The sequence below is a fragment of the Trachurus trachurus genome, assembly GCF_905171665.1.
Source record: "Trachurus trachurus genome assembly, chromosome: 16".
NCBI classification, from domain to species: domain Eukaryota; kingdom Metazoa; phylum Chordata; class Actinopteri; order Carangiformes; family Carangidae; genus Trachurus; species Trachurus trachurus.
In genome coordinates this window covers 10972633-10990484 of record NC_139902.1, presented here as the reverse complement: position 1 = coordinate 10990484, position 17852 = coordinate 10972633, and the positions used below count along the sequence as shown (strand labels likewise).

Sequence of the window (17852 nt, the reverse complement as noted above, 5' to 3'; positions counted from 1 at the left end):
ATTTGACTCTAGAGTTGATTCTGCCCTAACTTGCCACTGCCAAGAGCCTGAAGCAAACCCTTTCCCACTTGAGCTGCTCGTATTTACAGTAAATCCAACAGGACGTGAAACTCAGCTAAAGGCCATGGAGTTGTGGGATAGCTCAACCCATCATTGTAAATGGAGCATGCTAATAGGGATCATCTCATGCATGTACTTAACCTTGAAAATATTTCTGCATAAACCTTGAAAATAAAATCGACAGGAAGAACGACTTGTCGGGACTGTGGGTAATGAAAAATGTGGATTTTGAGATACTGAAGCCGCTCTGTGGCTTAAGCTCATACGTGGCCTGGTCAGTTTCTGACACCTGACTGGCATTTCTTTGGAGATTTACCCCGCCTCCCGCGGACATGTAGAAAGATAGGGGGAGACAGTGAGGGAGATATGAAATGAAATGATGGACCACAGAGCTACAAACATGCGCACTTCTCCCACCTCAGTCTGTCTGTGTCAACTATCTCCACAGCCAGTCGGTGTCACACTGGTGTCTAGCTGTCTCCCCCTGTCACTCTTTTGTTCGGTGCTGAAGAAAGCATTGGGCCGCAGCATCAAAGTATGAATGACTTGAAAGCTCTGATCTGGATGTGCGCGCACACACACACACACACCATAGAAACGATACGGGCTGCACTCACACACACGCATATACACAGAAGACACACTGTGCAATTCAGTCAGTTCGGCTGCCTTTGTAGACAGCATCTGTTCTGTGCCCCGTCATCTTGCCTTTGCACCCCCACCCTCTGTGACAGGTGGAGGGGATTCAGGCTCAAGCTAAGACGACACACACATAAAGCTCACAGAGACCCGCAAGTCACCGATACACAGCCAGTGTTTTGCCTACACACACACTCACACTCTCGTATATACACACCTGCTGTGGGGCAGTGCTACAGTGCCCCGTGGTGCCAGGCAGGCTGAGCGGCACATTACATGTTTATACCACCTGCTCTCCGGCCAAACAGACCGGGGGATTAGAGCTGACAGCACACAGAAGTGCAGCAACACACATCCAGCAGACAGATGTATATGGGGCCACTAAAACTATCCAGAAAGTCAGTAAGGTCAAACTTATTCTTTCTCCCACTCACACAAAGGAACACCATGACCATCCATCAATCAGGTTTTACACACCCTCTGGGACAGATAAGGGTGTAAGCCTTACTTTATGTAGCTGTGGAGTTTTCTCACTCACAGCCTTGTAATGCAGAAGGAAGCAGCTCAGCTCGCTGCGGAGAAAACACAGACCTTTTGGCCTCAAACTAATTTCTATAAACACACTCTTGTAGACTAGGGCTGACCCTAGCCACACAGCATCAACAAACTTTATGTGGCCTCTGCACCATGTCCAATGTGTTAGCTTAACCATACAACTTTATTGAAGCTCAAGTTACACAACATACAGTGGTTTTTTAGAAAGTTTTAAGACCCTCTCTGTTTTCACACAAATACTACTTCTGCCAGAGAGGTTGTGTTTTCACTCATGGCTGTTTTGTGGTTTGTTTGTCAGCAGGATTACACAAGAAGTACTGAACTGATTTGCAAATTTAGTGGAGGGCTGGGGTGTGGACCCCATTAAATCTTTTTGCTGTCGATCCAATTGAAGGGGTGGATCCAGGAATATCATTATCATTACCATTAATGTTGCAAGATTTTATGGCATCTCAGTAAATGATTTACGGATCATCTTGTAAGAACATGTGCATGATGTTGACAGTCATTACAGACACATCGATGATTGTTTTCCCTTCCAGAAGTAGGCTATGCACTTTTTCCAGTTATGTTGTACATTTAATTTCAAATGGATAACATTTACATTTTTCATAGAAATCCAAGATGACGAGGAGAGAACATCTTAAGATTTTTAAAATTAATTTATTAGAGTAAATTATTAATTCATTCAATCAAACAATTTATCAAAAAGGTGACTACCTTTGATATACTAATTGATTGGACATAGTTTAGAAAAGGCAAATACCTGTCTATATTACATGTCAAGACAAAAACCATTAAGTCAATGGAACTCTCTGATGACCTCCATGATGAAATCTAGGTGGGGCATAAATAAGGACAAAGATATCAAGGATGTCAATTTTGAGTGTTCTTAAGAAAATATTGCCAATCATTATGAAATGATGAATGAATGAATAGTTTGAAACCACCAGATTCATCCTGGTGTTGACCATCTGGCCAATCTGAGAAACCAGGGATGGTAGCCTACCAAGAGCCCATAGTCTCGTCACAAGTGTTCTACAGACAACTAGGGCCAACCATCTCAGCCGCCCCCCTTCTTCAATCAGACTTAAATGGTTAAGTGGCTAGACAGAGGTCACTATATTGAGTCAGAGGCATATGACAGAAAACGACAACAAGTCAAACTGTGTGGTGGGCACTAAACACTGCTCATCATCTGTATGATGAAAACCCGACTGAGGCACATGGTGGCATTGGCATCATGCTATGCGTGTCCCTTTAAGTGACAGGGGGAATGGTTAGATTTGGGGATGAATGAAAAGTGAATGTGACCTGAGCCTGGGGCGAGTTCACCTTTCAGCATGAAATTGACCAGAGGCATACACCCAAGACAATGCTGAGGCAGCTTTTGGACATTAACTGTCCTTGTGTGGTTCAGCCAAAGCCCAGACTGAAATCCAACTGGACATCTGGTTAGAAACTTGCACTTCTCAGCCATTCTGTGGTATACGAGGATCTGCCGGGATTAATCTTGAAGACACTTGGCCAAAAACACAAAGTGTCTTCAAAAATAATACTCAATTCTGGTTCTTAACACTGAAATGAGAGACTCTAGCCTTCTATGTTTATTTGAAATGTTTTCAAGCTGTCTGTAAGGGTTATTGAATGCATATTAGAGTTACCCACCTATAATTACCTCCAGAACACAATAAACTGTGAAAAAGGTTAAGAGGTCAGAATTTCTTACTGAAACCACTGCACACAGACAGAGATAAATACCCAAGATTACTATCATGGGTTTGAAAGAGAAGGGGAAAAAAATCTCTTTCACACAGACTGAATGAGATTGAGGTCCTTGAAAATATTGAATGGAAAGAAAATAACATGCTTTGATAAGAAAGCACTGTGGATCACAAGAAAAACACTGTGTTGTGCAACGCAAGGGCCTGCTATATCTTAACTAAGCCTGCTGTGTATTCCATGGGATCTGTATCCAATTTCCCAAGAAACTTACAGTGACTCATGTACCAGAGATGGGGAATGCTGGGAAACTTACTGAGGTATGTCATGTCTTCAGAGGAAAATATGCCACAGGGCAAGAAGCTGTGGATTGACAATGTGTGTGTATATGTGTAGCAGTCCTCCTCGTGATAGTGGTTCTATTTTGGAGACTTGTGCAGCAGAGACATTTCTTAGTTATCTGCTGTTTCCAGCCCCGAGGAGGTGCGAGGCAGGTCTGCATCCATTCTCAGTGTGATCAAACTGAGCTGCCAAAGAACTGGGAGAATGAGTAGGTGCAGCCACCTCCACACACACACAGGCAAAACAAACCACTTGGATGTGCATTTGTTCAGGTGGTAATTGTTCCACAGCAGTAATTGCTATAGTGAAGTCTGATAATTACACTGAAAACAATGACATATCGGTGCATAAGCAAGGTGACTGACTAGAGCTGAAACTGCAGCAGAAAGACATTATCAACACATATGGGTGCTCAGCGCACATTTGTCAGCATGTACACACATGCTTTTGAACAGGAGTAAGGGAAACAACATGGCAGACCTCCTCTGGTGGATTCCATACATTTCTTTGTACTCCTCAAGGACATGTTTATCCTTCCCTCTCTCCCAAATGACAGGGTGGAGAAAAAGAGGGATCATGAAGGGGAGAAGAGGGGGGAGAGAGGGATGGGCCAGGGGAGGGAGAGACGATGGGTTCAGGTGTTCAGGAACAGCTGGTCTCCAAATGAAAAAAAGAGTGGGTGGATGAAAGACAGTGATGGAGGGGATGAGTGAGAGAGAATGGGAGGGGGTGTATGAAAAGACTAGAGATTAATATTTCCTCAGAGATGTGTAGAATACTTGTTTATGATGACTGACATTATAAAATAGACAAGACAGCTGTGTGCTCAGCTCAGGCGGATGTGCACTGTCTGTTATGTTGTGTACACAGACAGACCGATACAGTGTATGGCAGACTGGCACAGCCAGCAGACTCACGGTCCAGGGATGTATGACACATGATATCTTGCAAACACAGGAACCAAGTGTAAGCTCACAAACACACAGAAAAGCGCAGGCTGTGTACGACAGCTCAACTCCGTCTGCAAACAATGCCTTCTGGTTGTTGATCTTCAAATCTGGACGTGAATTCAGTTAACAACATAAAAGCAATCTGTATTTTCTCAAAGGGGACATAGATACACAATTGCTACGCTGCACTCCCTCCCCACCATTCTCATTTGGTTGTGCTTGTAGTTTCATTGCCCCAAGGCTAGCTGAGAAATGAAAAAAAGCCAGCACATGAAGCTCCACTGGCCCATACTGAAAGTGAGAATTAAAATAGATTGGATATTTTACAGTCAATTGCCTCTGTGTGTTACATTTCTGTGGAAAGCTCCTTTCAATGAAAATACAAAGCATAGTGGACTACTCACAATTTCAGCACTGAAACATAAAAAAAAAACAGCTGACAGAATAAGTAACCCTTCATCTGCACCTTTAAATTTAACATAAGTATCACTTGTTTAACATAATCCATCTAATTATAAGGATGACTACTTAACTATTCCTTTTAAAATCATGCCGTTGCTGCTAGATTACTCAATGCTACCACTTCTGGCACCTGCAAAGGCGCCTCTGAAACAATCACCCCAGAGTTCATGTATAGGCATGATAGATATTCTATAGGCTTTGGCACCCTCTGCAGGATTTTAGAAGCACCGCCAAATTAAGGCAGTCAAGTGCTGTCATTGATTGAGCTTTGTGCTACATTATGTGCTACTACATCTCCACTGAGGAATGCAAGAGTGCTGCCTCAAGTTGCCCAAACTGAGAACCAATCACATGAAAAAACTTTATAAGTGGTTTATTCTCAAACACAGCCATGTAACTAAATCTTCCATTTAAGTTGTTTTCATAAGACACATTAGGCATTGCTAAGCACCATTAAAGGCCTTCATATAATGAGCAACCCAATTTCCACACAAATAAAATGAATACTGGTCTAGGTTCTTCAGGCACCCTTTACACAATGTCCCAATTATCTTGGCAGTAACAGTAAAATACACAAGTACTTTTTGCTCCATGGCATTATCCTTGCAAACTTGGTATATAGTACCTGTTGTTGGCCGTGCAAGTCTGTAGATGGCACTGTGGCCCTGAATGAACCCACTAAATCATGACATCATTCCTTACCAGCTATTGAAATGACTATGTTGCTTATGGACATGCAATCATCCACCTTTGTCAACTGAACAATTCCCCCTTTGTAGTTTTGGAATCATGGATCAATCAGTGCAAACTACACCAGATACAAGAACACGGTGGCAAGAACAAAAGATTAATGTGGAAGCATAAGTGGTATAGCGACAGCAGAGAACATTTGGCCACAGATGAGAAGCTGTATTGGCTCACTGATGGATCAACTCCAAGGAAGCATTTTCAAGCTGCTCGATCGAACTGCACCCCGTAGTGAGCTTTTACTGGCTAAAGGATGTGAGGATCTGAAACATTACAACAAAGGGTCATTCAATGCCCTTTAGACTAAAGGACATTCAAGCTAAAGGATTGTCAAAAAGCAGCTGGTTTTAGTAATGTTCATATTTATTCCATTCCATTTTTTGGCCAACACATTTGTCTGAGCAAGGTCGATGAAATGCAAGTCCAAAAAAAACAAACATTCAAGCCATTTCTTAAAACCAGACAGGGTGCATCTAGACAGCACTTCAGAATACTGAACGGACTATTGTTGTCCTCAGCTCCTTGTAGTTCACACACAGTAACAAAGACACACACAGCATTTGACTTTCTCCAAAAAAGATTTATTAAACAGTTTTCTTGTTTGCAGCTGCAACCTGTGGAAAAGACAAAACAAAAAAAATGACATTAAACATATGCATAAGATAAGTCTTAAGGGCAGAGGGTATTACATTGCCTTTATAAAATTTAAAATTGAAATCCAATTACTTGCAGAAGGGGGTGGGAATTATGTTTAAATAGTTTCATCATGCTGCCATAGAGCTGTGAATTATCCCAATTATTTGAACCACCAAATGAAAGTTCTCCTCTGCTTAATATTCCACTGTTACTATCCTGTTCACTTTAAAATTTCTGACCACATTATACGCAATGTTGTGTTTCAGCGGGACCCGTGCAACTTAAGGGAGTAAGATGCTATCAAAATGCAATTTCATGGGGACTTTAGAGTCAACACAGTCTGGAAGAAAAACTACGTTCCAGTTGCTGCCAAAGACATCCTGAATAGTCTACTGACAGTACATGGCAGGAACTTCAATTGCAAGGGAAAGCATCAATCTCTTAAAAAGCCATCAGAAACTACAACACACAAGGGGGATTCGTAAGAAGGTAACGAAGCCACACCAACATGCTTCCTGCCAGTTTTGTGCAGCAGGCCGGGCCCAGGTCTGCTCATCTGCATATTGCTCATTAGCATGGGTAAACAAGGAGAAAACTGGTGCCATACGGCGGACTTGCCAAGCATGAAATTCCCTCCTCATGTTTACCCCCTTTACCCTTGGATTATCACAACGCTGCTGCTTTTCTGATTTTTGACAAGGCCCAACCGCGATTTTTTTTTTCTTCAGTAAAACAGGCGAACAAGGAATTCCAGTACTGTGCCATCCACGACACATAACTGACTTGGTTGGCAGAGGAAATGTTGCCCAAGGACAAGTGCTTAAAAAAGCCTTGCATGCTGAAGTGACACTGAGGCTGTGTACTCCCACAACAGACACGGTGTTGCATCAAAGCAAAGGGATGATATTTCTGTGATCACACTCGCTGAAGGCACCACCCCGAGAGCGCCTGAACATCACATAAAATGGCAAAGTGTATCATACAGTCACTCACTGAAACCAACCTCTGCCCAGCCTGCATGAACTTGTGATGACATTCAAAAGCTGCGGACGCTTGATACTAGAGCATTTAAACCACAGCAGTAGGTTGAACACTTGTGCATGTGCTTTCGCTGTTCAGTACCAGTTACTACTGAAAGTTTTGGGAAGTCTGCTCCCCTGTAACAAGTAGAGGAAAAGGAGGTCTGGTGGGATTCAACCAGCACCATTTATTGGAGTGAGATGAAATGGGTTTACACCACTACACAGACCTCAGATTAATTCAGGGGATATTTTTAATGCATATTGGGTGATAACATATTAACCAATGTCATAATCACACTATGCATAACCTGCAGACCTGGGCTACTTGCTGTGCTTTAGAAAACTGGTTTTGTCATACCCGTGGCCACTGGTACAGCAATTTGTGATAAGTCTTTTAAGAAATATAATCACCAATTGCCAACATCAGTGCCAGTATTTCATATTGTTTGTATGCAACATCACCCAACTGATCCATCCGTTTCAGTTCCCACAACAAACATTCATACATTTTTCACCAACTCAAAAAACTCCTGCACCCCATTTTCAAATGATCTGTGTTGTAAGGCTGGGCTTAGTACACAATGTTCACTGTCACACTGTGAGAAAATTTTATCTTTTGTAGGGATTCATCAATACATTTAGCACCTCATTTAATATAGTTGGTGCATGAGCTGATTGACTCAGCAGGGCAAACAACATTCCAATTATCAGTGGTTTAAGTACTTGGATTATTAATATCTTGGATGCTGTCAATCACGTACGGTTTTGAATTGACTTTCAGTAACTCAAAAACTCTCAAATAATTAAGTTCTTACATGCAAGTCAATGTAATAATCAGGGAAAATTTCTCACCTGGCCAGCAATTCTATCCAGGTCTCTGGTTCCCTGGGAGGTCAGTCTGCGACCACTGAGCAAAAATAAAGAACAGTAAAAATCAAAACAGGAAATAGAGGGGACACAATGATACATCAATCTATGCATGTTTAACAGGAGGGGGATCAATGTACAAAATGTTTAAGTCTTCAACATCTCTTCTATTAGGCCACTTGACTTAAAGCAGAAGTGAGTGGTCCGGTCGTTTTCGCTAATGCTGCGTTCCAGGCAGGCTTTTGAAATCGTAAATTACAGCTTCAAGTCACAACTTTGTAGCGTTTCAGGCAACCCACTCGTGTTTTTCCGACCTGTTTTACCGGTGAAAGTGCACTATAACGGCCACTCGTAACTTCCGACCGGTGAACTCGTACCAGATTGAACTGGTACCACTTCACGGTCGGAAAAATACGAGTTTCCTTGAACGCACCATAACAGTCACTCGTCCCTACGTCGCCACATTCACGGCGTTCCTTGGCTGCACACACAGCCCTGCATGCCGTTCTCTCTCCTCATTGGATAAAAACTGTAGGATACGATAAATGTTTTCTCTTCGGCGCAGAGCAGAGGGACTGAGAGACCCGTGTTTCAGTCCAAACACTCTATGTAAGTGATTGTTGTCGGAAGATATAACTATTTAAGACTTATATTAACACAAATATATCACTCACTTCTGCTTTAAAGCAGATATCAGCTTCACGGCCGTTTCGGCTAATGCTGCGTTCAAGGCAGGCTTTTGAAACCGTAAGTTACAGCTTCAAGTCACAACTACGACTTGGTAGCGTTCCAGGTAACCCGTAGCTCGTGTTTTTACCATCCTGTTGTCTGTGAAAGTTCCCTATAACGGCCACTCGTAACTTCCGACCCGTGAACTCGTACCAGATCGAACTGGTATGACTTCACAGGAAGGAAAAACACAAAGTACGAGTTTCTTTGAACGCACCATGAGTTAGCAGCCCCCGCCCTTGTCAGGCATCAATTGGTCCTCGTGCTACGTCACCACATTCACGCGCATCCCTTGGCTGCACACACAGCCCTTCATGCCGTTCTCTCTCCTCATTGGATAACACTTGTATCCCACAAGGAAAATTTTCTCCTCGGGTTACAGCAGAGCAGAGTGACGGAGAGACTCGTGTTTAGGCTGAAATACTTCATGTAAGTGATTGCTGACGGAAAATAGGACTATTTAGGACTTATATTAACAAAAACATTCCACTGATATCTGCTTTAAGTATTTGTCAAGGAAGGCCGCTGATCAATTCTCCATCCTTTACACATTGGCTAAAAGCACTTATCAACCATGAAACAGAGACTAACTCAAAATGGAATTTCACTTTCCTGCCCACTTGAATCAAATGAAAACGAAGCCAATCAATTAGTCTTCTTGTTAGAGAGTGATTGTATTGAAGGTTCAATGCAAACTCTACCTTTTACATTAAGGTTTTGCAGTTATTCAGCATGAAATAGATTAGTATATTTTGCATTTTGGTTCTGCATGGATTAAAATGCAGATGCAAGTTGAGGACTATGTGGGTGGAGGTTTGTATGAACATTGCCCAGAGATCACATCATGCATTTGCCAATTTATAAATGTTGTCAGCTTTCACTGCACATATCAAAAAAGGGCTAGGGGTAAGAATTAACAGAACTGCATGTGCATGTTGTGTAACAGTCAAACAAGTAAATATATTCAAAAATATTGAGTTTTCGATGCTTTCAAGACCGGATAGATACAGCAAAAGAGACACTCACCCATTGGGATCTTTCTCAATCATCTTGAGCAGCTCAAGGGCCTGCAGCACCTTACGGGCCACATTCTTGGATCCTACACTATAGTGGGCAGGGCACACGCCGTTCCTTTGACGACTTCCATAGATCTTGGTCATGGAGCCAACACCAGCACCTCCACGGAGGTACAGGTGGCGGACTGTGGATGCTGAGGGAGCAGAGATAGTGGTAGCGTTAGTTGTGATGCAATAGTCACTCAACATGATTGAAACTGGATAGTTAAGAGTACCAATTTCATTGTCTAATTTTTTGTAAGTATGCCCTCTCTAGAAAAATGATGCGTTAGACATTTTGAAATTGTTGTTTCATGATCGATTCAACAGTAATAAACATTTACGGGCTCCATCACTGAATAAGTGTGAAGAAAAATGCCTTCTGGACACCTATCACTGCAGATCAAGCTGAAAACCAGTTGAGTGTGGTGATGCTACCTCACCAACTGATGCATCTTCAGCACATACATGGCTTTGTGCTCTCAGTGAGACATCAAGGAAATTAATGCCAGTTAATATTTCATTTAACAAGACACTAAAGTTGGGAATCAACAGTGAATGAGTTTTTTTTAGACTTCAATGGGCACTGACAGTTCAATCCTTTACACATTTTCAGTAATAGATTAAAGAAACTGTCTTGGAAAATGCAAAGTAACTACATCTTAATGTCTCTTTGCTTTAAAACAGATTTGAATGTCTGCATGAAAAAAATATTGCAGGACTATAGATCATTCTCTCAAATCAACTGCAGTAATACTAAGGTGCCTGAAGTGGCAAAACACAGAAAACTTGTTTGACTTGATAGCACCAGAATTTGTTCAGATCAATCATTATTTTCTAAATCAGAGAGCAGGGCTTTTTGTTGAAATTTGAAAAGCCAATCAATCTCCCAGTGGATATGACAGCCTCCACAACTATGTGAAATCTAACATCCATACAGTCACAAAGATGTAACAGTCCTTCAACAGGACAGCAGAAACTCCCAATAAGAGCAAATGGTTGACTTATTCTGGATTCAGTATCACACCTTCAATTGACACATGTTGAATATTAAGAACATAAATATTTCTTATCTAAAAGAGATGCAGTGACCAGTTGGACAACCAAGCAAATATAAATACTGACACTTACCAGCTCTGATGTAGAACCAGTTCTCATCACTGGGGGCCAGCTCCTTGTGCTTACCCAGCTTGACCAGGTCCACCCAGTCAGGCACCTTCAGCTTTCCTGACCTGGAAAAAGGAGAGATGCATCAGCATGATGCCCACCAGACTAGACAGCTACATCAGTGTTTTGTTAATATATGCCAGCAAATCTACACTTTGTGAAATCCATTGGAACTAAATACAACTTTAATGGACTTTTACAATGACAAAGGCAAGTTTGGTGGTAAACACCATTAAACTTACTTCTTCAGGAAAGCCGCCAGGGCACGGACAAACTCCTGCTGGTTGACGTCTTTCACCGTGACACCAGGCATCTGAACAAATAAATACACCAATGTTACTTTCACCATAGCCAAACACGTTCTAAGGAAATAAAATTAGTCAATAAAGCCCTATATATTCTTCAGACTGTAGAAGTTAATTTGCTGACTGAAATAATGTGATCCTCCTAAACACATTACTATATCGTATGGGCTTGAGTGTCACGCTCAGCATAAATCAAAATGTGATATTGCTGTAACAATTTTGGTTTAATAGTATAGACAGAAACATTTCAGATGCATGCGATACATGCGTCCGGGCTCTCGAGCACACGCTTTCAGCCGGCTTTAGCCATCCTTACAGCGAGCATTACGCTAGCTGCCTGTGGTACCTGTCTGGGAGCAAGCTATTACCACACAAGGGGCCATTCAGTTAGATCCCGACGACCTGTACACATTTTGTGTTTTGGACGTGTATATTTGCTTAATAATTCAGCAATTAATGTAGGGGGACTCGGGAGAGCTAGCCACGAGCTAACAGGCCCCAACGCGGTAGCATGGGGGCAGCCATAACCAGCAGACCGATAGTACGAGCGCTGCCATGGAATATACCTTTAAAAAAATAGATGAACAGATCCTATAACCTAACATAAAGCTCCATCATTTTATTAATCTACACCTTATATCCTACCTGGCCCCGTTTCGCGTCTGTTTGCTATAATTTGAAGCAATTTTGAGCCAGAAAATCGACAAGGGGAAAAATAGAGCGTTACCTTGCTTGTGGACAGCGAAGGGAAGAGGGTGGAACGGGGTTTCCAACTCGTGTTAAAACGGGCAAGTCTCGTTCTATTAACGCGAGATCACAGCGTTGTTTTTTCCAGCGATGAGGCTCATCACAGTCACATTTGTAACTCTCTCTGACAGAGACAATGGACGTAGGCTATTATAAAATACAGACAGAAGACTCTCGCCGCAGCACTGAACATAACTTTGCAGGCAGTCTTTTCAGCCTACGGCTTTCCCCCACCATTTAGGCCTATGTTATCTTTTTTAAGTTTATTAGCCTACATCTGGATTTAAGTCTGCAGGAGTCAACACATATAAGAAGCTAAATAAATCACAAGAACTAGCCTTCATGTCTTGTCACTATAACAATGATACCACAGACACAAAATAAACATTTGTTTTTTTAACACTGTTAATTAGGCTTACTATGATTCTACTTTTTTGTATTACTGTCTTGCAGGGTCCCCACTTACACAATTAACAATGTCTATAGGCTATATTTTAAAACTGCAGCAGGAAAAGTTAGGCTACTTCACTAATCTCTGCTCTTGACACATGGAACTCAGTGTGCCCCTGCCTGCAACTTGGAGTTTGGCCCTTTTGGCAGACAGTGGGGGGATGATTTGTAGTCACATTGACATGCTTGGATGATTTTTTGGAAATATGGGCATATTTTTTAGGCCGTAACAGTCAGCCCTGCAGTTCAATGGAACTAATTTGCATGTAAAAACTAAAGTAAACATCAAGAGCACACAAAACGCTTCTACAAATTTTCAGGAGTTGGCCATCTCCAAACTTTGTGTCTTTCTTGTTAGCCTAAATATTTTCTCCATTGTGTCCTTAGCCTACAACATTATTTAATGTACACACACACACCACAAGACTAGTCACTAGAGTAACATTGGCTAAGCGAAAAGGTGAGCACATTTTCTCTATCTCAGCAATAGGCCTATAGCTCAATATAGGCCTACACAATCCTCCTGGAAAAGTTTTGATTTCCCTATTGGCCTATTTCCCTATTCATCTTTGTCTAATCGACCTCCATTAAAAAAGTACATGTATTTTGTCTTTTTCAAATGGAGAGAAATTTAGAAGAATGCCTACACCTGAGTGAAAACCAGAGTTTTTAGTGAAAAAATTAATAATCAACCTTATTTTTTGTGAATGTGTGTGTGTGGGTGTATGTGCCTTATTTACATATTTCGCTGGCTGGCAGAGGTGGTGTTGCCCTTTGCACATCTCCGATGGAAAGGGCAGCCATGCTCCAACATTGACACAATTGATATGTTTGCAGAGACAGGAGAGAGAAAGATAGCAGGCAGGTGGATAAGCAGAGGTTTATGAATCAGGTTTACCCTGTCAGTGGGGGCAGACAGTTTAGAGTGAGAGGTGAGAGTGAGAGATAGAGATCCTAGAGGGAAATAAAAAGGCAGCCAAGTCACACAGAGGACAGATTATAGAGCTTTGTATAAACTATCTGTGTCATCGCAGGTCTTCACAACAGGTAATTGTATACCTTTTTTAAAAATCCTAATTTACTTCTCTGACATAATATCAACAAACTGATACTTCTTGACTTTTCTCTACACAGCAGTGACCACGCTGAAAGGTTTGGCCCTTTAGCGTGAATGTTGCTTCAAAGAGCTTAATTGATTAATTAAGGCAATTAATTACACTGGGAGTGACCAGCCACTAATTTGAATTGAAAACTCACATAACGTGGATTAAACTCCCTTAATTACTTCAGTAAATCAATTTTGTTGAGGCCCTTCAAGTGGTGAGACAGGAGACTACTGTGTAAAGTGATTATGAAGCGGTATAAAGAGGTTATTTCAGCCAGTCGGGATTATCATGGAAAAGTGACGACTAACACCAAATGTTCTGAAAAGGTCAAACTAATTACGTAGAATGGACAGGTGGCATATTGCAGCAGCAAATCCACTATTTCAGTATCCATGTACTCTGCTTCATGACAATTGTTTGAAAATATAGCTGCCAATCATTTATGAATAGATTTGCTGGAAATTACTCATCAGGGGAGTGTGTGCTTGTGACTGAGTGAGTGTCAGTGTTCATGTATTTACGCATAAATGTCTTGGTCAATTGGTATTTTAGAGAGTATGACTGAGCAAATGATGCATGTTGGGCCAGAGGGAGAGGCTAGGCAAAAACAAAGACCAGAAAAAGGGGAGAGTAAAGCAAGTGCTAACAGTATGTTGCCACCCAGCTCAGTGCTTGTTGCTCTCTGTTTGCATGGTGCTCACATCCTCAGTGGCGAAGTTCTGTCAAGTCTGGTCTGGCCTGACCTTTTCACTCTCCAGGCACGTTTACAGCTCTCCAATACCTATCAAAATATCTACTCTTTCAGTGCCTGTCTCTCTGCCCATAGCATAAACTTGCATTGCATTCTATGGACTTCCATGTACTTGCTCATTCTCTTTCTAACGCTTTTTATTATTCTGCACAACATCTTATGCTTAATAACAAATGCATCATATGGGCCTGGGTACCAAAATTTGATTACAAGTAGAAACAGAATAAAAAATGGCGGGTACTGGGTAGCCATACATAGCTCCAAAACAGAATGTAAATGGGCACTCCAACTCTACGGAGAGTTGCAGCATGATAATTGAGTTCTATAGAGAAAAGTGATGGAAACTATAGAGAGTGGTCTGAATGAAACATAATTCAATTAATGGTTACTGTAAAAACAATCGACTGAAGGAAAATGACTTACCAATCATTTGATGCAGATTAAATGGGGAAATAAAAGATTGTCTTCCTAAGAAATTAAGTTTTTATCTGTTTGTCAATATTGGTATAAAACTTTGCTGATGTATTTTCAGAGCAGTCACTTACAGCGTCCAATCACTAATAGATTTTCTATGACAGAGAAATAAGAGCGGTGAATTATTTCGAGATCAAGAGCATATCAAGGAGCGAGCATCACGCAGCAAGGAATCATCACTGGGACAAGGCCCAGTCAGTCTACTCACCTGTAGTAACTAGGCCCATGCCTATAGCATGACTAATCAAAATCAATCACTATTTATTTATATAGCACCTTTGATAGAAGTCATTCTGCAATTTTTGCGCAACATGCTTAATTTTGCAACAACATGAATGGCTGAAATAATAAAAATGAATTTAAATGAACAGGATTAACCTCAAGATTTCCTTTACCTTTTGTCACTATGTTCTCATGTACAATGCATTCCTTCTGGTCTTCGCCTTTCCCCATGTTTGACCATTCCCTTTACAATATAAGTGAACGCTGTAGAGCCAGTCTTTGCCGAAAGAGCCATGGGAACATACAGGCCAGGGGTGGCAACTACTGTGGGCGTAATGAGTCTGTATTTGCATAAGCAGACATATATTTATCTTTAATATTTGATCTTTCACACCATTATCAGTAATGGCTTTTTAAATTGTGGTCAGATACGTTATTTGCCTTTAACAGTTCTCTTCCCCCCCCCCTCTCTTTTATCTCCTCGAGACATGGAATTCATGTGGCTGTATTCCCTGTGCCAGTGCATCCTATCTGTAGCGTTGATCGTAGTGAGTGTGCGATTGTGCATGGCAGTCAGTGGCGGCCAGGGAGGACCCCAACCTGGAAGCGTCTCACGCTGTCTTCGACTGTGCCTGGGCTGGGTGGGGGCTGTAGGGGGTGCAGTGGATGTCCCTTTAACTGTGTTACTCAACCTGCGAACCTCTCAGTGTTTGTACACCTGCATAACCTTGGTGTGTTGCCCCATGCTGGTCAGGCAGTTTACGATGTTCCTGATGATGCTGCTTACACTAGACACCCACCTACAGCATCACTTGGCAGAAAGGTGAGTAAAATTCGTAATAAGTATCAAAATCCTATGTGTGTGTTTAAGTGGAAAAGCTGTCTGTGAAATATTTACAAGGTACAAATATCAATTAAGATTGGTACAATCTGAGAAAAATGAAATAAAGCATCACACACTGAATTAAGATCAAATCAGTGCTTTTACACTTTTTTGTACGTGTGGGAGAGGGTGATATGTGGGTGGTAAGTAGCAACACTCTCAAGAGTGCTCTTAGAAGAAAATCAATATGGGTAACAAAAAAGAAGTAAACATGTCAAGATCTGACATTGTACGTAAGACTGTTTTCCATCTGAAATACAAGTGTGTAAATATCAGTAAGAGGCTCTTAGATGTTTGATTGACAATGACCTAACAATCCAGTCTTTCAGTCGAAGAGAGTCAGTACTGCCTTTTTTTTCTTTTCTTTTTTTTTACATCAACTTCAGTTGCTTTGTGCCAACGAGGTAACTGGCTGGTGTAAGTAGGCTGGTATTTTTGTGCACTTGATCTCAGATCTGTTGTCAAAAACAGTCATCTGCGGTTAGCTATGGGGCTTGCTCACATATTACAGCTGTTAGAGCATTCCTCTACCCCATATTTTTATTGTGAGACATGAGTGTTAAAGTAGTTTAGGACTGTAGGAACAGTGCAGATACTCATGTGGATGTCTTTCTATAATCTAAAGCACTGGGGAGCAGTCTTCAAAAGTCTTCGCCAAAAGTTAATTTAGAATATTTCCACACCTTGATGTCTTTGTGTGCCAGGTACTCCACAGTGGTGACCCGTCGGCGAGCTCTGTGCGTGGTTCTGCTGTGCTGGGTGGGCTCTGTTCTGGCGTCCTTTGCGCAGTTCATCGGCTCAGACGTCCTTGACACCTGGAGAAGTGGCAACTCTGGTCCAGGCACAGCTGGCCTAGGGCTGGGGGGCAACTGGACGACCTCTTTGCCTAAGATTACCTCCTCCCCACCTCCTAAGTACCACCATGACCGCAAAGTCATTGGGAAGTACCTTCCATATGGAGGCTTCCTGTCCAAGTTTTATGTGGAGGACATGCACAACTTCACCTATGCTGAGATTCACAGCAGCCACTGGGGAGTGTGTGCCCCTGACACTATTCTCAGTCCCCAATTCTTAGTCTATGTTCATGGGATGACAGTTTTCACGCTACCCTTGCTTTGCCTGCTGGCCATTTACCTTGACCTACTATGTGTTAAGCCCAGGAAGTCTCCTTTTAGTGATGCAGACCCTCCAAAACATGACTCCTACTGGGTCCGTTCATTGGCTCTGTCTCTTTCCCTTTTAGTTCTGCTGTGCCTGCCTATCCACATTATGCATGCCCTCATGCTTTTTACCCCCAGTACCAATCTCCCTGCCTGGGCTCACGCAGTTACCCTGTTCCTCTTCCAGCTGTACAGCCTTGTGCCCCAGATCCTCTTCACTCCCCCCAGGAAACAAGTGGGGGACAAACGGGCAACGTTTCCTCTTTCTGTTCCCAGCCTTCCACCTGCAGTAGCCCTGTCCAGAGGAAAATCTGTCCATATGGCCCTGTGCGAGGCAGTGCAGGCAGCTCCATGGTCTTCAGCCAAGCGCTCCCTGAAAGCCAAAGTGTGCCCAGAGGTCTAAATTCCTGACACAGTGGAAGTTGTGAGCAGTTGTTTGAATTGTAAACCATTTCATCAACAAAAAGCAGTTTAATAACCCCCCTTGAACAATGTTCCTTATGTTGACTGCACAATGTTTGAAACAAAAGGCTAAGCACTAAAAAAAGAATAAATATATAGCACATTCCTGTTTGTTGTTGGCTTCTTAACTAATCAGCAACCCCGTGCACAGACGTTATGAATAACTCACAAATGAAAAGGCCAGTTAATTATCAGGTCCCACACCAAATGTCAGTGAGAAAATTAAGTCTCCAGATGATGACAACTATCCTGATCACAGATGTCTGTTTTCTTTGACTGTTCTTCCTATGGGTGTTATCCTAAGCCTGTTTTAAGTCTCTGCTAAGCCAACCAGCAGTA

The 17852-nt window shown here is 42.1% G+C and overlaps 2 protein-coding genes across 2 annotated transcripts; one reads left to right on the top strand and one right to left on the bottom strand.

Annotated features, from left to right (window-relative positions):
* Positions 1-6036: 6036 nt before the first annotated feature.
* On the bottom strand, positions 6037-12042 carry rps19 (ribosomal protein S19). Its single transcript, XM_083990205.1, has 6 exons — positions 11986-12042; positions 11196-11266; positions 10918-11018; positions 9758-9941; positions 7988-8042; positions 6037-6091 (listed from the first exon to the last, which is right to left on the bottom strand). Exons 2-6 carry the CDS (start codon positions 11264-11266, stop codon positions 6062-6064), a joined length of 441 nt encoding a protein of 146 aa, XP_083846331.1. The 5' UTR covers positions 11986-12042; the 3' UTR covers positions 6037-6061.
* A 1370-nt stretch (positions 12043-13412) lies between these two features.
* LOC310999676 (adenosine receptor A1) lies at positions 13413-17454 on the top strand (the record flags this gene model as incomplete). The annotated part of the gene is made up of 4 exons (XM_083990216.1): positions 13413-13502; positions 13590-13607; positions 15495-15831; positions 16596-17454. Exons 3-4 carry the CDS (start codon positions 15497-15499, stop codon positions 17452-17454), a joined length of 1194 nt encoding a protein of 397 aa, XP_083846342.1. The 5' UTR covers positions 13413-13502; positions 13590-13607; positions 15495-15496.
* Positions 17455-17852: the final 398 nt, after the last annotated feature.